At 43.0% G+C, this 22,535-nt stretch overlaps 1 protein-coding gene and 1 long non-coding RNA gene across 2 annotated transcripts in view; one reads left to right on the top strand and one right to left on the bottom strand.

Annotated features, from left to right (window-relative positions):
• Positions 1–2,868: 2,868 nt before the first annotated feature.
• Positions 2,869–8,702, bottom strand: NR0B1 (nuclear receptor subfamily 0 group B member 1). The gene is made up of 2 exons (XM_070783527.1): positions 7,510–8,702; positions 2,869–3,435 (listed from the first exon to the last, which is right to left on the bottom strand). Exons 1-2 carry the CDS (start codon positions 8,678–8,680, stop codon positions 3,191–3,193), a joined length of 1,416 nt encoding a protein of 471 aa, XP_070639628.1. The 5' UTR covers positions 8,681–8,702; the 3' UTR covers positions 2,869–3,190.
• An 83-nt stretch (positions 8,703–8,785) lies between these two features.
• LOC139180918 (uncharacterized) overlaps positions 8,786–22,535 on the top strand; it is a 150,404-nt gene continuing 136,654 nt past the window's right edge. The window contains exons 1-2 of the long non-coding RNA XR_011565112.1: positions 8,786–8,967; positions 14,568–14,688. This is a non-coding gene — a long non-coding RNA (uncharacterized lncRNA). The remainder of the gene's footprint in view (positions 8,968–14,567; positions 14,689–22,535) is intronic.

The following is a 22,535-nucleotide window of genomic DNA, read 5'->3' as shown; positions in this document are numbered from 1 at the left end:
GAATCACTGGCCAGGTGGACCATGGCTCAGGGGTCTGTGAGTTCATTTTGCCCTGGAGAAATAAGCTGAATTTGTACATTAATGATAATATTTATAATAGTAGTTTTATTACATTAATGATGTTATTAACAGCAATTTTAGTCATCTAACTGGTTGATTAGTGTTCACAGGATTGGGGACAAGAAAGGAAATAAAGTTTTGGATGGAGAGAGTAATCATAAACTTGGTAAGGGCACTTGGTTTTAGTCAGACTTGGTTTCCATTTCACCCTGATTAGTTCCTGAATATGATGTGTCTTTTTGTTTCAGTTGTAAAAATGTTCTGTGAAAATGCTTGTGTCCCTCTTGCAAGCGAAAGGTCTGGAGCAAAAAGAACTAGTTAGGAAAAAGTGTAAAGTTAGGATTGGTGATTGGGCTCACAGATCTAACAGTAGAGATGTAGAACAACAAGAAACCTTCAACACCTAAGTAGGCACAGGGTTGGGGTGAGGCATTCAGGATCTTTGCTTTTCAGAACTGCTTCTGGGAGCTTTATGCTCTTTCTGAAGAAAAAACATTCCTTCGGGCTACCTAGCAAGCTGCTGTGGGAGTGAGTCAGATTCCCATGGGCGGCCATGCCCAGATGGCTTATGACTGACTTGAGAGGGCCCACCTCTTTTGCCATCCCCACTCTCTACTTCCAAATGCAGTTCACCCTTTGGCAGGTGATGAACTGGCATCACCGGAAAAACTTTGGAATAGACCGCCTCAGGCAGTCCCTCTGAGAGCAAGGACTGAACTGAATGACTTCTGAATCATACAGTTTGAGAACCAGAGGACAAGAGGAACCATGGTGGGAAGCCACTCTGGGGACACTATGAGCTTGTCCTGCCTGTCCCCTGCATGTCCTCTGTGGTGTGCCAGAACATCAGAAATTCTGTTTCCAGGGGACACATGTGCAGTCAGGGATTCAATGTCTTGGATGTGTGCCCTGATGATTGTGACACTGCAGGGCTTTGGGGTTAGTCTCTTCTTCCTGGTCAGAGCTATGCGAGGCCCTGAATTGATGTCTCTGGCCAGCTTTAAAAAAAAAAAAAGGTTCAGACAGAAAGTTATAGAGGAAGGGCCTTGGCTTTCTAAGATAGACCTTTTTGGGTAATGGGGTGTGCTTTAACTGGCTTTGTAGAGATCACTTCTACAGGTTGGCCTCTCCCTGATGTGTTGGGTTCTACTGATCATAATTCTGTAAAGACTCCTCAGCCAAGGGAGTGAATTGTGAAGACAAGTTCACAGAGCAAGAGTGAGACTGCCATCTAGAAGGACCTGCTTGCAGGGTTGGCCCTTGGCTGACATCTGGGAACTTTGGTTTAGGGAGCATTCTCTTCCCTCCTTTCCCTAACTCGTAGGAGTGGCTCTCTGGGCCTAGACAGTTGATGCCAACAATGGGGTTTATGCTGAGCCCCTGCTTCTTTTCTGTGTATTTGGGATTTTGGTCCCTCTTAGGTCAAGGGTGACCATGTGACTAGCCCTCAAGAGAAACCCTAAATTCTGAGTCTCAAAGGGCTTCTGTGGGCAGAGATACCACACACACATTGCTGAATTTTTATTGCTAGGAAAAGCATGCTTGTGATCCCCCAAGGGAGGGGGAGAGCAAAAGGAACCCTACATGTGGATTCCCCCAGGCTCTTCCTGTGTCTTTTCCCCTTATGATCTGCCTGTATATCCTTACCACATCTCTGTGTAAGTCTTAGCCCTAAAGACAACTCTAGGCAGAGGCCCAAGAGACCTGGCAGATCCCTGAGTGGGATGGTGATCTTGGGGCCTCCCAACACAGCCACCAAAGGATGTCTCAAATATTTTCTTATCACATTATAGATGTAGATTATTTTCAAATTTCAATTGTATTGATCACTGCCCTAAAATTTAGATATGAGACCTGCCACCAGATAGTTTTTTAATGTGTAAAGAACATACATTTCATACATTTCAAAATATTTTTTAAAATATAATGTTTCTATTGAAGTGTAGTTGATTTATAGGATGGATGGACAACAAGTTTCTATTAAATACCACAGGGAGCTGTATTTAATAATGGGATAAACCATAATGGAGAAGAGTATAAAAAGGAATGTATCTGTGTATACCTGAGTCACTCTGCTGTACAGCAGAAAGTTTAACATTCTTAATACTATCTTTTGACATAACTCATTTTCTTTGGAATCCTAACTATTTTATTTGCTGCATTATCAAGAGCCTCATTCTGAGAAGATGTCCATAGATTTATCACACTGCCAAAGAAGTTTGCACAAAAGAAATTTCAAGAGTCTTTGCAATGGGTTATTAACCTGGACTAGATGTATTAATCACTGATGAGCCATTTATTACCTATGTGAATAAACATTCAGTGCCCTAAATTTTATCCAGGGACAAGGAAGAACTAGCTTCATTGATTGCATTTAAAGGGGCAGCAGGAGCCAACGATAAAGTCACTTTATATTTCATACCATGCTCATTCAATGTGACGGTTATTTATGTAATGCATCTAAAAGGCGAGGTACAATTGGGGATTTAGAATGATGTTGATTTTCTGGAACCATAGAGCCTCCTTATAGAATATAAGTTTCCTGAACTTTATTTACTGTGTACAGAAAAATCCCACACTAAAACTCTGAAAAACCTCCTATTTCACTTTCAGGTACCTCTCTGATCAGAGATTTCCACTTGACTTTGTACAAAGACAGTCTTCCCCACAGCTAATGGGAGTGGCAGAGAGAGCAAACCTACAAAAGTAATTTTTGTTTACAATGCCTAGGTCTTTAGTATTTTTTGAAGCTGTCCTTAAACCCTGATGAATCTTTTCGCAACCAAATGAGTGGTTAACAACTTAACATTATAACTTAATGTTCCAAATTTTATTTCAGCAGGTTCAATGGAGAGACTATGATAAAAATAGTGTATGAGTGCAAACCCCCTGCTCTGTCTTTAAATGATGTACAGAGATGCATTTCCTGTTGGGAAACACTCCTTTGCAGTGATGCAGCCTGGAACAGAGGATTTTCTAATCGTCTGTAACTGGAGTTTTTCTTTAACGGACTACAAAAATACTGTGTGTAAAAATAATAAGAAACTTTATTTTACACTATTTTATACTTCTGCCCATAGCTGCTCCATCGTGCTTCATGGTGAACAGCACATGTGTGGCCTGCGTGCCTTCACAACTTTGCACAGAGCATCTCCAGCATCATATCATCCATACTGACGGTGCCAATGATGGGCCTGAAGAACAGTTCAGCCAGGGTGTTGGCACTGATGAATCTCAGAAGGAAGAGGGCACTGTTCAGTTCGGCAAACCTGGCCCGGTACACCCCATGTGTCATCCTGACGTGTTCACTCAGTATCTGTTGAGTTCCCCACTGAAGTCCCTGGATGTACTTCACGCACTGCAGGCCTGGCAGGTCTGCAGGAGAAAAACGGCAGAAAATATCTTGTTTAGAAACACTCACTCAGAACCCTTGACTAGATTTTTCAATAGATCCTTTTGCCTCCTTGAGGAAATGACAACCACTCTAATATTCTCACCTGGGAAATCCCATGGACAGAGGAGCCTGGCATGCTGCAGTCCATGGGGTCACAGAGAGTTGGACATGACTAAGTGACTGAACAACAAATGATATTTAGGGATGGGGGTGGGGGGACTTCTCAGGTGGCTCAGTGGTAAAGAATCCGCCTAACAGTGCAGGAGACTCGAGTTTGATCCCTGGGTTGGGAAGATTCCCAGGTTGGGAAGATCCCCTAGAGAAGGACATGACAACCCACTCCAATGTTCTTGCCTGGGAAATCCCATGGACAGAGGAGCCTGGCGGGCTACAGTCGTGGGGTTACAAACAGTTGTACACAACTGACGTAACTGAGCACATACACACACCAACTAAAACAATGCTCAAGCTTCCTGGTTAAAAGTTCTTTTCAACAAAGAAAGTGCCAAACCAGTTCTAAGGTTTTAGGAGCAAAGCCTCCAAGAAGAAAGTATCATGTGACTTATTTAATAGTCACTATGTTTGTATGCTCATATTCAAAAACTGCTGGTCCTAAGCCAAATGCATATTTAACTCAGGAGGACAGTTGAATATAGTTTAATGAATAGCACTGCTCCAGTTCACTCTCTATGCACATACAAAGACATTAAAATTATTTCAAGAAGTGTGCACCTTACATTTTACCTGTAGGAAATGGGCCTTAGTATAAAGTGAGAAGTTTTGCCCCTAATATTTCACCATCCTCCCTTGAATTTCCCACCACTGTAATGATTACAGCACATGGTGGTGGACTTCACAGCTGTCAACTGTGACTGACAGTCTCATTTTAATTATTTGCCTGCAAGCTGATTTTAGTCTGGAGTCCCATAATAATTTAAGAGTTAATACTGGCCACTTAGTTCATTGTACCATGATTTCTGTATTGGGGAAGGTTTTTAAAAAAGTGATTCCAGGGACTTCCCTGGCAGTCCAGTGATTAAGACTTTGCCTTTCAGTGCAGGGGTTTGTGGGTGTGCTCCCCTGGCTGGGGAGCTAAGATCTCACATGCTTCCTGGCCAAAAAACAAAAACATAAAACAGAAACAGTATTGCAACAAATTCAATAAAGACTTTAAAAATGGTCCACATCAAAAAAATCTTTTAAAAATGGATTCTAATGAGCATTCCAAAAGGCTTTTAAGCAGTCTTTAAAGGGTTAAAGAGTAAGCATGAAAACATCATTGATTGCAACATGGTACAAGAGTAACTTTTCAAATACAACCTGCTGCTGCTGCTAAGTCACTTCAGTCCTGTCGGACTTGTCGCAACCCCATGGACTGCAGCCCGCCAGGCTCCTCCATCCATGGGATTTTCCAGGCAAGAGTACTGGAGTGGGTTGCCATTGCGACCCAAGTAAAATAGAATGAAATACAATACAGGGAAGATTAAATGCCTGTTAGGTTTTACAAAGAGGGTGGTAAGAGGAGGCTGCTTTTCAAAGTCCTTTAATCCTACACAATGGTACTATTACTGGACTATTACTGTAAACTCTTTAACTTGTATTTAAGTAAGTACCAATTTACCGTTCAGTGTAAATGGTGTTGATTATTGTAATCATTTTCCTTCCCATTTTCTATGAATCCAATGGCAAAGTATTTTAAAAGCATCATGCTCATTGTCAGCGTAACAGAACCAGCCAGTGTTCTTTAAAAAAAAAAAAAAAAAAACATACTGGCAATAGGCAAGTTATTTCTATTATAGGCAAGTATCAAATCTGATCGATGAGAACAAAAATAGTGCAACATCTATAATCCATATTCCAATTCTGATTACCCCAGCCCATGCATTACCATCCCCTACTACCTACAGTTCATTATCCAGGCTTGAGACCCAATTTTACTGCACTGGGATTCCATTCATGTTGTTCTGTTGTTTAGTTGCTAAGTCATGTCTGACTCTCTTGCGACCCCATGGACTGTAGCCCACTGGGTTCCTCTAGCTTCAGAAGCTTGCATGAAACCACCAAAAATTGGAAGCTCCACCAGGTCTAAATTCATGGTTTATTAAAACTTCATCTTGTGAACTCTACTCTTCTCTGCTTTCATACCACACTGCTCTTCCTCCATCCTCCTCTAAAAGTACTCCCCCCTGCCCCCGCTGCCCCACCAAGACCTGCCTTGAAAGTAATTTGAGGAAAGAAAAGCAGATTGATGGACTCCATGGGAGGGGGGAGGGACATTTTTAAACATAAAGATCAGGGGATACAAAATGATAAACACCAAAGAAAGGCCACACACTTAGCAGGCAGTACTTTTTCCCAGATAAAGTATATTTGTATTTAAAGCATACCCAACTTGGGTGGATTTGAGAGAGAATTCTGAAAAGCAGGGGAAGAATAAGGGATGCAAAACAGGGTGGAGGAAAAGGTAAGGCAGTGGGATGTAAACTTCTGAAAGCTTAGGGCTTGTCTTACCTTTTTATTCCAGCAGAACAAAGCACATGTCTAATAACATGTCTGAAGGAGCAAGAAAACAGTCTTCCCAACGATCTTAAGAACCACGTGAGAATCCATTACTATGGATGCACATTTGCAAACCTTCTACCAGAGCTACTGAATCAGAACTTCCAGAGGAAGAACCTGGAAAGATTTTGAATGACTCCCACCCCCAAGAGCACAGGCAAGTTTGGAAAACAGTGGTATAAGCAAAAGGTAACCTATAATGATCACTGGGATAAAGCTGAGGTCTCTAAGTCCTGAAATGTGAGGTCTGAATTATCATCCCATTAAATACTGTTCCTGACCACTTCAAACATGCTAGGTAGGAAGCAAGGACATAACCCCAAGGACATGACAGCAAGACACCTGGTGTCAGGAAAAAGGATGTAGTGGGAGCATGGTGAAAACTATACCGTCTCAAGCTATCTGAAAATTTCCTGCCCACCCACCAACCTCTTGGAAGGATGCTGGTCAAAGATGACTCTAGTAGTAGGACACACTCGAGACAGAGTGCTGGGCTGTCCAGGGAGATGTTCTTGGATGATTTGGTTGTGCTTAGCGGGGCAGTGTTCAGCACCCTACAGGCACCCTGAGAGTGTGGGGCAGTGGACATCCCCTTGGGCCCAGGAGACTCATGTGCCACAACTCAGTGGCCATTTACTTTGGAGTAAGGTCGCTTGCAACTGGACTACCTAATCTGCCAAAGGGATGGAGGAAGAGGGAGAGGCCCAGGGTTGACAAGGAGGTCTCTAGGGTATCTAAGAGAAAGAGATGGCAACCCCTTCCAGTATTCTGGCCTGGGAAATCCCATGGACAGAGGAGCCTGGCAGGTCGCAGGAGTCCGAATGACTTAGTGACTAAACAGCCACAAGGTATCTAAAGGCTCTAAAACAGCACTCCTGCTTGCAGTCCTGAACATGTCTTTTTCCTATCCCTTTGCTAACCTGTCACATTCACACGATGAGATAGTTCAACTACTTAGGACCATTAAAATGACCGCTCAGAGGCAGACCCACGAAACATTGAGTCCAGTGTCCTTCCTGCCAGTTCCCCCCAGGGGATGGTCTCTCTATGGATCCTTAACAAATGTTTCTTTTCTTGTCAGCCTTAACAGACTTCCGCCGACAAAAAAAAGCCTCTGGTAAATTTCAGAGCTGAGTTTCACAAACAGACGTTGCAGAATTTGCAGCGAACACAAACTTTATTTTCTTTTTTAAAAGTACGCTACTGGATTTAGAAGATTTGACAAGGAATATAGCCAAGTAAGTCCCCCAAGCCACAAACTTTTCTGTGGTAACAAAAAGGTGTCGAGAGATCAAGTACAAACCTTAGCAAACAGCTCCCCTCCTCCTCTCGGCTGCCCCTCACAAGGAATGGGTTTCCGGAACTCCCCTATCTCTGCTGAGTTAGTCATGATTCCTCACTTGTGCACCCTCAAACTCCCCTAACTGAAAGCTCTTCGTCTGCGCCCCAGGGTAGGTACTGCGGAGAAAAGCCAGAGCCGAGGACGGCGCCCTTACCCGGGTTGAAGAGTACGGTCCCCTTGAGGTAGGCGTACTCCTTGGTAGTTATATCCAGGCTCCGGCACTTGGCAAGGAAGCCCTTGATGGTTTGGACCTCGGCGGCCGACGGCAAATACTCGGCCTCCAGCGGCAGGACCGAGTGCGGCAGCAGTGGGGGTTGGGGCGGTGGCTCGTTGCCCGCGGTCTCCCGCCGCCTGGTGGCGAGGATGCTCTGCAGCAGGCTGGGCTCAGAGGTCTCCACCGTCTCAAAGTTCAAGCGGTCCTGGGCCAGCTCCAGCAGGAGCAGCGGCGCCCAGCAGCTGCGCAGCAGCACTAGCTGCTGGTCCAGGGGGAGCACCTGGAAGCAGGGCAAGTACTTGACGAAACGCAGCGTCTTCAACAGGCCCGCCGAGGCGGCCTCGCAGACCACCTGTGGGCTCTTGAGGGTCACCCGCCGCCGCACGCCGCGCGCGGGGTCCCACCAGGGGGTCCCCGGCGGTGCCTCTCGACCCAAGTCCGTCGGCTTGACGCCCGGGGGCACGTGGCAGGGGAGGCTGCCCAGCCGCGGGTGGTCTTCGCCGCAAAAGCAGCAGCGGCACGGGAGCGCACCAGCCTGCCCGCCCTGCAGTTCCTCTCGGCCCCCTAGCCTCCGCGCGCTGTAAGAGCTGTCCCACCACGCGCCCCCCGGCCGCGCCTCGGGAGCTTCCGGCTCCACGTGCGTCTGCTTGGCGCTGGTGAGCAAGCTGTACAGAATGCTGCCCTGCCGCGGGTGGTCTTCCCCGCAGAAGCAGCAGCGGTACAGGAGCACCGTGGTCCGCACACCGGTCAGCCCCTCTCTGCCCGCCGGGGGCTCAGAGCCACAGGAACAGCCCCAGCACGCGCCCCCTAATCCTTCCTCGGGCGCCTCCGGAGTCTCCTGCGCTTGTTTGGCGTTCATGAGCAGGTTGTAGAGGATGCTGCCCTGCCGCGGGTGGTCTTCCCCGCAAAAGCAGCAGCGGTACAGGAGCACCGTGGCCGGCGCACCGGTCAGTCCCTCTCTGCCCACCGGGGGCTCAGAGCCACAGGAGCAGCCCCAGCACGCGGCCCCCACCCGTGCCTTGGGCGGCTCCGGGGTCGCTTGCACTTGCTTGGCGCTCATGAGCATGTTGTACAGGATGCTGCCCTGCCACTGGTGGTCCTCGCCCGCCATGGCCCGCGGTGCCCGCAGCCTGGCTCTGTCCAGTGGCCGCCGCCTGCGATCTATTTATACCGAGCGCGCACGCACGCGCGTCGGCCGTCTCCGCCCGGGCAAAGGCGCAGAGCGGGGCGCGGCGCTGGGTGTGTTCGCCTGTGACCTCGGCGGTTCAGAGGGGGCAGATGCACCTCACAGGCTGAAAATGGAAGAGGAGAAGAGGCGTGGGCGCTCCTGGACACTTGCCCCCTTCCTCTCATTACACCCTTCCCCGCCTCTGGAAGACAGCTGAGCGCAGGGAGCAGGTATTGGGGGCACGCTTCCAACTCTTTCCATTCAACTCTGGCGTCTCATTGACTCCCTTTACTGGGAGGACAGGGTTACCAAAAAGGGGAAAAATCTATTTCCATGCATTCTTTGCAAACTTACATTAAATGACCAAACTTTGCAGGACTTACATTTTGTTTATGGATAGGGAGGTCTCATTTTCAGGGACTTGGAAAAATACAGACCATGGACCAGCAGTATCAGCGTCGAAGGGGAACTTGGTAGAAATGCCCAATCTCAGGCCCCAACCAGACCTTCTGACTCTGAATCTGCATTTTAACAAGATTCTCAAAGGATTTGTGTGGCTGTTAAATTCTGAAAAAGCACTGGTCTAAGGATGCTATCATAAGCTTCTTGTTCAAGTAATATTCATGAGTTCCCACTCAGTCGTAGCTGTTGTGTTAGCTGGGGACCACGCGACCAGGGCATAAAAGTGGCTAATATTTTGGAATATAATAATCAAAAGGGGCTAAAAAGTTGCTACAGAGAGAACTTTGAGTTCTTCTAGCGATATTATATTGGGTAGATGTGCAATGCACATTTCTCCTCCCACCTTTTCTGAGCAAATAATGAGAAACACAGGAAGCCTGGATCCTTTGGTCCTCACTTGCCACTGGACTCTGCTTGAGCCCCTTAGAGGCAATGGGATGGGCAGCCCCACATCACCTCCTGCCCCTGATTGCTTCACCAGCCATCTGGTTAACTTGAAATCACAATCCCTTAGTCCTCAAATTCCTTATTGCTGAAATGGGAAGTTTGTTTAGTGATCTCTTGGGTCCATGACTGAAAACATGAAGTAAGGGGACAGGTGAACATTGGATCCCATGTTTCTCTCTCTCTGTCTCTCTCTCTCTGTCTCTCTCTCTCGCTCTCTCTGTGTGTGTTTGGTTGGCTGGTTGGTTTTAGTTTCTCTGAGACGTGAAATTCTGAGCATAAGAGGAAAATCTCGGGGACGCTTATTTTACATTCAACCTGAAATTTTACTCTGCCTGTGAGCAGCCATATAACACAGTGCTTAAATCTTCACACTGGCACCAGATAGCCTTGATTTTAACTCTGGCCCTGACACTCTGAAGCTCTGGTGGCCTTGGGCGATGTATTAGTTTCCTACTGTTGCTGAAACAAATTATCACCAATTTAGTTGACTTAAAGCAATTTCCCTGGTGGCTCAGATGGTAAAGAATCTGCCTGCAATGCAGGAGACCTGGGTTTGATCCTTGGGTTGGGAAGATCCCCTAGAGAAAGGAATGGCTACTCACTCCAGTATTCTGGCCTGGAGAATTCCATGGACAGAGGAGCATGGCAGGCTACAGTCCGTGGAGTTGCAAAGAGTCGGACACGACTGAGACTTTCACACACACATACACACAGTTCTGGAGGCCGGAAGTCTGAAATCAGTTTCACTGGACTAAAATCAAGGTGAAATTCCTTGTAGAGGCCAGAGGAGAGAATCTGTTTTCTTGCCTTTTCCAGCTTCTAGAAGCTCCTTATATTCTTTGGCTCCTGGCCACATCACTCCTACCTCTGGCTTCCATTTCCTTTCTGACTCTTATAAGGAACCTTATAATTACATTGGGCAAATCCAGAAAATCCCGAATAATCTCTCCATAGCAAAGTTCGTGATTAAATCACATTTGAAGAACATCCTTTTATCATGTTAGCTAACATCTTCACAGGTGCTGAGGATTAGGACATGAACATCATTGGAGGCATTATTTAGTCATTCACAGGACAGTTACTCAAGCCACCTCTGCCTCAATTTCCTTATTTGTAAAATGTGGGCAGTAGTCTCTGTCAAGTAATCCTCCTATGTGAGTTAATTCATATAAAATATTTGCTTGGTACCTAAGTCTTGGATGTATTGCCTCTCCCTTTTTAAGATAATATGAGAGAAGTTTATGGCTTCCCTGATAGCTCAGTTGGTAAAGAATCCACCTGCAATGCAGGAGACCCCAGTTTGATTCCTGGGTGGGGAAGATCCGCTGGAGAAGGGATAGGCTACCCACTCCAGTATTCTTGGGCTTCCCTTGTGGCTCAGCTGGTAAAGAATAGCCTGCAATGCAGGAGACCTGGGTTCGATCCCTGGGTTGGGAAGATCCGCTGGAGAAGGGATAGGCTACCCACTCCAGTATTCTTGGGCTTCCCTTGTGGCTCAGCTGGTAAAGAATAGCCTGCAATGCAGGAGACCTGGGTTCGATCCCTGGGTTGGGAAGATCCCCTGGAGAAGGGATAGGCTACCCACTCCAGTATTCTTGGGCTTCCCTTGTGGCTCAGCTGGTAAAGAATAGCCTGCAATGCAGGAGACCTGGGTTTGATCCCTGGGTTGGGAAGATCCCCTGGAGAAGGGAGAGGCTACCCACTCCAGTATTCTGGCCTGGAGAATTCCAATGGCCTGTATAGTCCATGGAGTAGCAAAGAGTCAAACATGACTGAGTGACTTTCACTTCACTTCTTCAGGGTTAAGAGGTAATACCATCCCAGTGCCGTCCTTATTCTCTGTGTCCCAGGGAAGCCCACCCTGACCCCAAACCCTGAGATTGTCTCCTTCTTTTCTGCCTGTCCACATTTCTTGGCCCAGATTCAAAACACTGGGTGGATCACCTGGTCCACCACAATAACATATATTGGAAATATTACCTCATCACATGTTTCCAATATTCAAGTTACTGTTTGGGGTATTGTTACTGCTGCTTCAGTGATCTTCCTGCCTGACGAATGCACCAACCAGCCTCTCTGAATAACCCAGCCTGCTTCCATCTCCTCCTTACATTACCAATGCTAGTTACTTTTTATGGTGTTCTATTTTATTTTCTTCCTAACAGTGATCAAAATTGGATGTGATTGATTGATTTAGTTATTTGATGCTTGTTGATTGCCTCCCTCAACTAGTATGAACCTCTCTTGAGGGAAAGGAGTCAGCCACACTGTATCCCAGCAACTAGAACGTCTGGCAGACAGTAGGTGCTTGAAATTATATGTGTTGGCGAACTGTATCTTGAGAGAACAAGGAGAAGGCTGCAGCTCCTGCTCTCAACACAGAGGGCAAGCATTCCCACACAACTGTGGCTGCACTCAGCCTGGAGGGAGGAAAGGTTAGGAGGAGCCCCACTGGACTCAGAGCTTTCTGGAGGCCTTCCTAAAATTGTAAAAAAAAAAAAAATCTTTATTCAAATATTGTTGATTTCCAATATTGTGTTAATTACTGCTGTACAGCTAAGTGACTCGTATGTTTGTATGTGTGTGTGTATATATATATACACACACATTTCTTTTTCATATTCTTTTCCATTATAGTTTGTCAGTAGATACTGAATACAGTTCCCTGTGCTATACAGTGGGACCTTGTTGTTGATCCATTCCATGTGTAACGGTTTGCATCTGCTAATCACAAACTCCCAATCCTTCCCTCCCTTTTCCCCTCCCACTTGGCAGCCATCAGTCTAGTCTCTATGTTCGTGATTCTGTTTCTGTTTCAGAGATATGTCCATTTGTGTCATATTTGAGGTTCTACATACAACTGGTATCACATGGTATTTGTCTTTCTCTGTCTGAATTCCCTCCGTGCAACAATCTCTAGGTCCCTCCACATTGCTGCAAATGCCATTATTTTGTTCTTTTTATTGGTTGAGTAGTATTCCAATGTATATATGTACCACATCTTCTTTATCCATTCCTCTGTTGGTAGACATTTAGGTTGCTTCCATGTCTTGGCTGTTATAAATAGTGCTGATTATAAATAGGGTTGCTGTATCTGTTTGAATTATAGTTTTGTCTGGATATGTGCCCAAGAGTGGGATTGCTGGATCATACAGTAATTCTGTTTTTACATTTTTTGACAAACCTCCATACTGTTTTCCACAGTGGCTGCACCAACTTTAAAATCCCACCACAGTGAAGGAGGGTTCCCTTTTCTCAATATCCTCTCCAGCATTTGTTATTTGCAGACTTTTTGATGATGTCCATTCTGACTGATGTGAGATTTATCAGAGTAGCTGTGGTTTGCATTTCTCTAATAATTGATGATGTTGAGCATCTTTTCATGTTCCTATTTGGACCCCTCTCCCAATTTTGGTACACAGAGTGCTACACATGCTGTGGTAAAGTTAAAACAGAACTGAGTTAACAGCCGAAAGACATGACTTTATTTGGGCCCTTCCACCCTAAAGATATAACATTGAACAAATCATTTAATTTCAGCCTTCACCATTGTGAAATGGTGATCAGTTCTGTAAACCACTATTAATGTGCCTAGCTGGTGTAAGTCCTTCAAGGGTTCTTCTTATTTCTGTCTCAGTATAGCCCTTTACAGAAATGTTTGCTGACCTTTTCACTACATTGAAAATATAAAGTAACTTAACCCTCATTAAGTTCAGAGTTATGAGAACTTTACACTTATTCATTTCCTAATGATTTCACATTGAGGAAAGCATTTAACATTTTGTTAGCCTTTTCAGCTATGAAACCAGAAAAAATGCTATAAACTCTTTTATATATATATCCTAGCCACATATAATTCAAGAGTTTTCTAAAACTTTTTCATCTGATCACCTATTTATTTTTTAAATCCTAGTAACTTAAACCCATTATTTGTGACTTTAATCATCTGCACCCTGCCGGTATTTGATGCCTTTGACTTTGACTTTGAGGCTTTGTCTCAAATTGAAACTCCAGTGCAGTTCTGAGAACCATGAACTTGTAATCTATTGGTGATAATTCCTCTTCTTTCCCGGGATCAGTCTTCTGACTTTCTCACTTGTTCACCAACTCTGAAGGACTTTCTCGGTTCTTGGGATTGACGGCAAAAAGGAGAGATTGCCTGCTTGTCCTTCATACGTATTCATCCTTGGAAATGTCAGAAGAAAACTGACTTTATCTCTCCACTTTCCATTTTTTTCCCCCTGAACAAATAGTTTCTAAGAAACAAAATCATCCAAACAATTGCAGAGACCCCCATCAAGTTATGCCAGCCGGCCGCTTGCTACAGCGTTAGTGAAGACATAACCTTCCAAGGCAGGCACAGGCGTCTTCATTTGATTTGTTCTATGTCCTCAGGCCACGGTGACAGCTAGACAAAAGGACACTCATCAGCTGCAACTGTCATGTACTGAGTTTGTCTGCAACTGCAGTTTGAGTATTTACACTGAGTCATTGTTCGATGACCTTGGTCCATTGAACACCTGCTCTGTAGAATCCTTTTATCTGTTTCAACTCAGGGTGGGAGTAAAGCTACTCTGCCTGCCCCAGTGCAACCTTCAACTTCAAAGTAATGCAGTGTTCACTAAAGGATGGAGGAGGGAAGTACAGGTGGGGATAAAGCTGGGTAAAATTGTAAACTGACCTTTGCACAGTGAGCAGCTCTTGACCTGGGAAGGCATGGTGATCTGAAACATGATAGGAATTTTCAATACAGACTGAAAAGAGCTGAAATGCCTTGGAGCTCAGTTCCTTCAGTAAACAGGTGCCAGGGAGTAACAGTAGTGTTTTCCTTACTTTTCAATGTAAATATGGGGTAAACACCATGTAGGAAGATAGTGGCTGATAAAATCCAAGAGATAACCTCCCTCCTCTTCTTTTCCAGGACCAGAATGTTGAAAGCTCTCTTGATGGAAGAATTAATAGGCTCTAGCTGCTGACTCATGAAACCCCTAAAGAAGATCAAGTCATCATTATTTATTTCCTTCAGATGAGCTACGAAGAAGGTAATCTGTTGCCTGAGGGGTCACATGGTTGCTGAGCTAGAATAATGACTCATCTGCTCACTGTAATTCTGGAATGTTCTAAAATCAGCTTTCTAAATCAAACAGCCATTCTGTGCAAGGAAAAAAAAAAAAAAACGTTCCTCAAATCAATTTATTTTACTGTATCTACCAATTTTGAAGACATCCCAATAGGGGATGTTGATCAAGTGATCCAATTAATAAATTCAGTTGACTGGCAGCTTTCAGGATGATTGCCCCATTGGTTATCAAGCTATTAAAATTGATTTCACTGGCAGGTTGGAAAATCATTACTCTGTTGGTCCACACAGCTATGTCCCCAATGGTGATGGTAGTTTTAGTTACAGCCTCCCCCTATACTGGGGTCTGGAAGTGGAGTTATACCTTTCTCCCTGGAAATAGCTTTGTTTTCTCCTGCAATTTTTCCTAACAACTTCTTCCCACAACCCTTATATATAGAGTGCCTTGTATATTCCCTGGCATATTAAAGGCACTCAACAAACACCCACTTAATGAAACAGAGTGAAGTTTCTTCACAACTGCACATCTTTTAACTTCATTAGATTGCCCAACCTTTTCTTCCTTCCCATCTCTGTATAGGTTTCAACAACCTTGCCAGCCCTGGTAGAAAGGCCCTGTTCTATTTTGCCAAATACTAGCTACCTGTTTTATTTTTTAAATTTTGTGGGAGTATAGTTGATTTACAATGTTGTGTTAATTTCAGGGGCATAGCATAGTAATTCAGTTACATATATATTCATTTTTTTCAGATTGTTTTCCGATCTAAGTTATTACAGAATATTGAGTAGAGTTCCCTGTGCTATAAAGTAGGTCCTTGTTGATTATTTTATATATAGCAGTGTATGTGTGTTAATCCTTATCTCTTATCCTTCTCCTTATCCCTTCTCCCAAATCACATTTCCCCTTTGGTAACCATCAGTTTATTTCCAAATCTGTGAGTATGTTTCTGTTTTGAAAATAAATTCATTTGTCTCATTAAAAAAAAAAACAAACTAGATTCCACACGAGTGATATCATATGATATTTTGTCTTTGACTTACTTCATTTAGTATGACAATCTCTAGGTCCATCTATGTTGCCGCAAATGGCATTATTTCATTCTTTTTTGTGACTGAGTAGTATTCCATTGTGTTTATGTTCCACATGTTCTTTAATCATTCCTCTGTTGATGGACATCTAGGATATATTCATGTCTTGGCCGTTGTAAATAGTGCTACAGTGAACATTGGGGTGCATTATCTTTTTGAGTTATAGTTTATCCAGATATATGCCCAGGAGTAGGATTGTTGGGTCATATAGTAGTACTAGTTTTAGTTTCTTAAGGAACCTCTGTACTGTTCTCCATAATGGTTGTACCAACTTATATTCCTACAAGCAGTGTAGGAGGGTTCCCTTTTTCCATAACCTCTCCAACATTTATAGTTCGTAGACTTTTTGATGATGATTATTCTGACTGTGTGAAGTGATACCTCAATGTAGTTTTGATTTGCATTTCTCTGATAATTAGCAGTGTTGAGCATCTTTTCATGTGCCTCTTGGCCATCTTTGTGTCTTCTTTGGAAAAATGACTATTTAGATCTTCTGCCCATTTTTTGATTGGGTTGTTTTTCTTAACATAGAGCTGCATGAGCTGTTTATATATTTTGAAGGTGAATCCCTGGTCAGTTGCTTCAGTTGCAAATATTTTCTCCCATTCTGTGGGTTGTCTTTTCATTTTGTTTCTGGTTTCCTTTCTTATGCAAATGCTTTTAAATTTAGTTTGGTCCCATATGTTTATTTTTGTTTTTATTTTCATTACTTTAGGAGGTGGGTCAAAAAAGGTTTATGTTAGAGAGTGTTCTGCCTATGTTTTCCTCTAAGAGTTTTATAGTATCTAGCCTTACATTTAGTTCTTTGATATGTTTAGAGTTTTTTTGGTGTGTATGGTATTAGAGAATGTTCTGATGTTATATTTTTACATGTAGTTGTCCAGTTTTCCAAGCACGTCTTATTGAAAAGTGTTTTCTCCATTGTGTATTCTTGCCTCCTTTGTCAAAGATTAATTGACCATAAATGCATGAGTTTATTTCTGGGCTTTCTGTCCTGTTCTATTGATCTATATTTCTGTCATTGTGCCAGCACCAAACTGTTTTGGCCGTTGTAGCTTTTTAGAATAGTCTGAAGTCAGGGAGCCTGATTCCTCCAGCTCTGTTTTTCTTTTTCGGGATTGCTTTGGCTTTTAGGGGTCTTTTGTGTTTTCATACAAATTAAAAAATGTTTTGTTCTAGTTCTGTGAAAAATGCCATTGGTAAATAGCTACCTGTTGTAACCACTCTGATTTCTAACTTGATAGTCTCAAAAATTATAATAAATATATTATCTGTGTTTGCTTTACAACATTGTCAAATGTATGAAATGATTAACAAATGCATCATAAATGTGAGTTATTATGGTTAGATTGTGATTTCTTTAAATCTGAAGCATCAGTCTTTGTGAAGTGATATATTGCTTAACTAAATCAAATATGTGCATTTGGAATTCTCTGTACATATATGTCTAAAATGCATTTGAAATAAGAGATTCTACATTTGATAATAAGTTATTCAAGTTTGGAGTTAAATGCACCTAACATTAGTAGTGCTGTAAAACCTAATTGCTTTCTCTGAGGCTGGAATGACAAACATATGAAGAACCAAAAATATGTGAATGGATGTAGGTGAATTTCTTTGGAGCCAAGCCAAATGCTGGTGACAAAGAAAACCAAGATTTTCATTTCCAAACTGATGCTTTTGCCATGATGGGTGTGTCTGTGTTATTAAAAAGAAGCTGTGTTAGCTTGAATTCTCTGGAGCAGAACCCTCTATGAGTACCACCCACGTGTCCTGGGGAGATGGCCCCAGAAAACAGTGATGAGAATGCAGGAAAAATGAAGCTGGGAATGAGGGGAATCCAACATCAAGGTGCATAACTGAGGTCACTGCTCTGGGCACCAGGAGTAAGTTTACCAGGGCCTCCAGAGAGAGATACAGACTGCCTCCCAGAATTGTCCACCCAGGAATGAGCCAGCAGTCATTATTTGTTAGTTTCCATTTTCCAAGGTTGAATATTGCCCCAAGATTCCACCAGTATCCATAGTGTTGCAAAACACAGTTAATATGAAAAAAGGCCACAGGCCATATGGAACCAACCATCCACCCACTTGTGCTTAAATCAGAGGTGCAGGCAAGAGGATACAGGGCAGGGGATAAGAGACCTCTGAGAGAGAAGTTCATAGCTCAGCATCCTAAATTTACTGGCCTTATGTCAGTCTCACTTGATAACGGGAATGAGTTGAGGTGAAAGAATGACTACATCCTCACTCTTCTGCTGAGTTTGTTCATCTCTGAAGACCATGTTACCATTATGTCCCAAGATGTCCATTTCTTTAGATAAGTAAGGCTTGAGTGGGAGAAGTAGGCAAGAACATTCAGCTAGCAATTGAATACGTGTTGGTCCTGACTGGGCCTTTATTCAACAGTATTATCAGCTATCTTCATAGATATATTAGGAGGAAAAAAAAAACAGCCTGTACTATTTACCAATAAAACAGCACAGTTTCACCAGATAGCCACAACTTTCTGCAAAAGTAGGGGTCATAGCCTTGCATGTGTATTGGGGGAATTTTTAAATACTTTGACATTATTCACAGGTTCTTAAGATTTTTTCAGTCTATTCCAAGAAGTTTAAACAAAACCTGAACATTTGCACAGACTTCTTTTTGAGGTGTGGCTTGATCCAGGTCCTCAAACTACATTGCTTGGACGTGTTTCTGAAGCTTCTGGCCTCTCATTCCAGTGTGAGTTATCCTTGATTCAGAGCCTGTATCCAACCCAATAGTCAATTTTCTCAACTCTCCCTTCAAAAGGTATCTCGGATCCAGCACTTTCCCATGACTGTCATCACTATACCTGGCTCACGCCTCCCATCTTTTCTGATCTCAATTCCTGTAGTAACCTCCTAACTGATCTCCTGTTTCTGCTCATTCTCTGCCTACAGCTAGTTCTCCAAGAGTTATGCTTAAATATAAGTGAAATTGGGACTTCGCTGGCATGGCAGAGGTAAAGACTCTGTACTTCCAATACAGGGGGCATGGGTTTGATCCCTGGTTGCGGAACTAAGATCCCACATGCTGCATAGCACATCCAAAACAAACAAGCAGAAAAAAGCCCCTAAAACCCATAAAAATATAAGTGAGATTGCATGCCTTTCTGTCACACTTAGAAAAGCCTAGCGGTCTAGGACCTTGTTTTTAAAATCTTGCAGGAGCTGGCCCTGGCTCTTTCCAGCTCCTACCTGTCACTTGTATGCTCTAGCTACATGGCTCCCTTGATGTTCCTCAAGCCTGTAGCTTCCCTCATCCTTTACACCTCTTCCTGCAGATAATCACACGGTTCATTCTTTTAACTTCCATTAGACTTTGTTCAAATGTCATGTCCTCAGAGAGACCCGCCCTGCCTGACTGCCGTGTCTAAAATAGAACATCTGTCATTCTTTATACTTGTTGCTTTCTTTACTTTTCTTTTTGGGCTCTATCTACCTAATCTCTTTGTCTGTTTATTGCTTGCTTCTCCCGTGAGAATTACACATTCTTTTTTAAAAAATGTCTATTGGAGTATAGTTGCTTTACAATGTTTGTGTTAGTTTCTGCTGCAAAGTGAACTAGTTATACATATACATATATCCCCTCTTTTTTAGATTTCCTTCCCATTTAGGTTACCACAGAGCATTGAGTAGATAAGAGTTCCCTATGCTATACAGTCAGAGAAGGCAATGGCACCCCACTCCAGTACTCTTGCCTGGAAAATCCCATGGATGGAGGAGCCTGGTAGGCTCCAGTCCATGGGGTCGCTAAGAGTCAGGCACGACTGAGCGACTTTACTTACTTACTTTCCACATATAAGAAAGGACACACAAATAAGAAGTTAAACTTTTCACAAAAATTCTGCCAGCATACACCAGTACTAGAAGTGTTGTGCTGTGCTTAGTCACTCAGTTGTGTCCGACTCTTCGCAACCTCATGGACTGTAGCCCGCCAGGCTCCTCTGTCTATGAGGATTCTCCAGGCAAGACTACTGGAGTGGGTTGTCATGCCCTCCTCTAGGAGACCTCCCCAACCCAGGGATCAAATTCAAGTCTCCCGCATTGCAGGTATATTCTTACCCGTCTGAGCCACCAGGGAGTACAGAAATGTATAAATAAAATATGATTTGACATTTCTCTCAAATCTATAACTCTGTGTGTGAGTGAAGTAACTTTTGAAAAATTTTGTATGTATTTTTTGGAGTATAGCTGATTTTTAATAGTAGTTTCAGATATACAGTACAGTGATTCAATATTTTTATAGATTATACTCTATTTCAAGTTATTACAAAATAATGGCCATATTTCCCTGTGTTGTATAATACATTCATGTTGTTATGTTTTTATACCTAATTGTTTGTATCTCTTAATCCCCCACCCTTCTCTTGCCCCTTCTCCCTTTCTTTCCCCACTGGTGACCACTAGTTTGTTCTTTATGAGTCCATTTCTCTTTTGTTATATACATTCATTTGTTTTATTTTTTAGATTCCACATATAAGTGATAACGTACAGTATTTGTTTTTCTCTGCCTGACTTATTTCACTGAGCCTAACACCCTCACCATCTGTTGGTGGACACTTGGGTTGCTTCCATATCTTGGGTATTGTAAATGATGCTTCTGTGAGCATTGGGGTACATGTATCTTTTCAAGTTAGTGTTTTCACTTTTTTCAAATATATACCCAGGAATGGAATTGCTGGAGAATATGGTAGTTCTGTTTTTAGTGCCACCGCTATACTATTTTCTGCAATGACTATACCAATTTACATTCCCACCAACAGTGCTGAAGCATTCCCATTTCTCCACATCCTGGCTAACATTTATCGTTTGTAGACTTTTTGATGTTAACCATTCTAACAGGTGGGCTCCCCTAGTAGCTTAGTGGTTAAGAATTTGCCTACCAATGCAGGAAACACAGGTTCAATCCCTGATCCAGGAAGATCCCCTGGAGACGGAAATGGCAACCCATTCTACTATTCTTGCCTGGGAAATCGTATGGACGAGGAGCCTGGTGGGCTACAGTTCACAGGGTCACAAAGAGTCAGACATGACTTAGTGACTGAACAATGACAACATTCTGATAGGTGTGAGGTGATACGTCATCGTAGTTTTGATTTACATTTCTCTACTAATTAGTGATGTTGAGGAGTTTTTCATGTGCCTCTTAGCCATCTGTATGTCCTCTTTGGAAAAAAGTTTATTCAGGTTTCTCCCCATTTAAAAATCAGGGTTTTGTTGTTGTTGTTAGAGGTATATGAGCTGTTTATATATTTTGGATATTCATCCATTATGGGTTATACAATTTGCAGATGTCTTCTCCCATTCAATAGGTGGTCTTTTCATTTCTTGATGGTTTCCTTTGCTGTGCATAAGGTGAGTGAAGTAACTTTTGTGTTATTGACATCTTTTAATTCAGCAGGTAAATTTTAACCTCATAATAAGTACTTCCTTTTCAGACAGAAAAGATAATTCTAAATGTATTAGTTTACTTGGTATCTTTTTTTGTTTTTGCTTGGTATCGTTTCAGTGTTCTTTGAGTAAGGGTCAGTACCAGCAAGTCCTATTAAAAGGCTTCACTGTATAGTGCAGTGTTTCACTATGTGCAAATCTCTGCTGAGTTTTAGTTAAGCAAAGCATGTTGGCTTTTGATCACCAGTCCATCGATTACTTATAAAAGGGATGACTAAACAGGGGCACATACTTAGTTAAAATTCCAAATATACCTCTAGGAGGAAAGGGGAAGGAAAAAAATTGTTCCTTGATAATCACAAATAATAATGTTTCCCTTGAAATATCCTAAAATGGTTTCATCATAAAGGTATTAATGTTCGCTAAGTCCTGACTATGTGAAGTGTGTCTTCAGAGCAGAGCACCAGCATCACTGGGGAGCTTGTTAGGAATGCAAAAGCTCAGGCCTGGCCCCGGATCTATTGAATCAGAATCTGCAGTTGAGCAAGATCCCCATGGTGATTTGTATGCACCTTAAAGCTTGCAAATGTGTGTGTGCTCAGTCGTGTCTGACTCTTTGCAACCTTGTAGACTGTAGCCTGCCAGGCTCCTCTGCCTGTGGAATTCTGCAGGCAAGAATACTGTAGTGGTTGCCATTTCCTTCTCCAGGGGAAAGGCGACCCCTTAGTTCCATCTAAGTCACTCCATAAATCTCTGCTTCTCAAATGTGGCTGCTCTTTGATATCACCTGGCAAGTTTGAAAAATTACTTACTTAGGACTGGATCCCACTCCCAGAGATTCTGGTTTAATTAGTATGAGGCATGGCTAGTAACCTAGGCATAAAGAGTTTGGAAAAACTCCCCAGGTAATTCTAATGAGCAGCTGAGATTGAGAATCGATCTTAAAAATGAAACTCAACATCATATTCATTATGTCATAATAAATAATAGTAGTAGTATTGGAGGACAATAAAGTCTTCAGAAAACCCAGATGAAAGCAAACATGGAAACTGTAATTAATGAAAAGGTTTTGTCCCATTATCACATTAATACTGATCAGTTCATCAGGTTAGCAGAGTGATAAGGGGATGGGAGAGAAATGATAGTGAAGGGTAGGACTTGAAACACAGGGTAAGGCATAGTAACCTAGACATTGAAAAGTGTCAGTTCCTAAATACATGGCCTTCAATAGCGAGGGTTCAGTACCTATACTCGGGTGGCTAGCAAAGGGTAACCATCATTCACCTTTGGAAAATTGGGAC

This window comes from Bos indicus, chromosome X, assembly GCF_029378745.1.
Source record: "Bos indicus isolate NIAB-ARS_2022 breed Sahiwal x Tharparkar chromosome X, NIAB-ARS_B.indTharparkar_mat_pri_1.0, whole genome shotgun sequence".
Taxonomy (NCBI): Eukaryota; Metazoa; Chordata; class Mammalia; order Artiodactyla; family Bovidae; genus Bos; species Bos indicus.
Note: the sequence above shows the minus strand (reverse complement) of the source record. Positions and strands in the feature narration are given on the sequence as shown.

Bases quoted from the DNA above. Each gene is read 5' to 3' on its own strand.
- NR0B1 (XM_070783527.1), bottom strand. From the start codon at position 8,680: ATGGCGGGCGAGGACCACCAGTGGCAGGGCAGCATCCTGTACAACATG. The intron at 3,436-7,509 runs GTAAGGGCGCCG...TTTCTCCTGCAG, and splicing joins GACCGTACTCTTCAACCCGG to ACCTGCCAGGCCTGCAGTGC.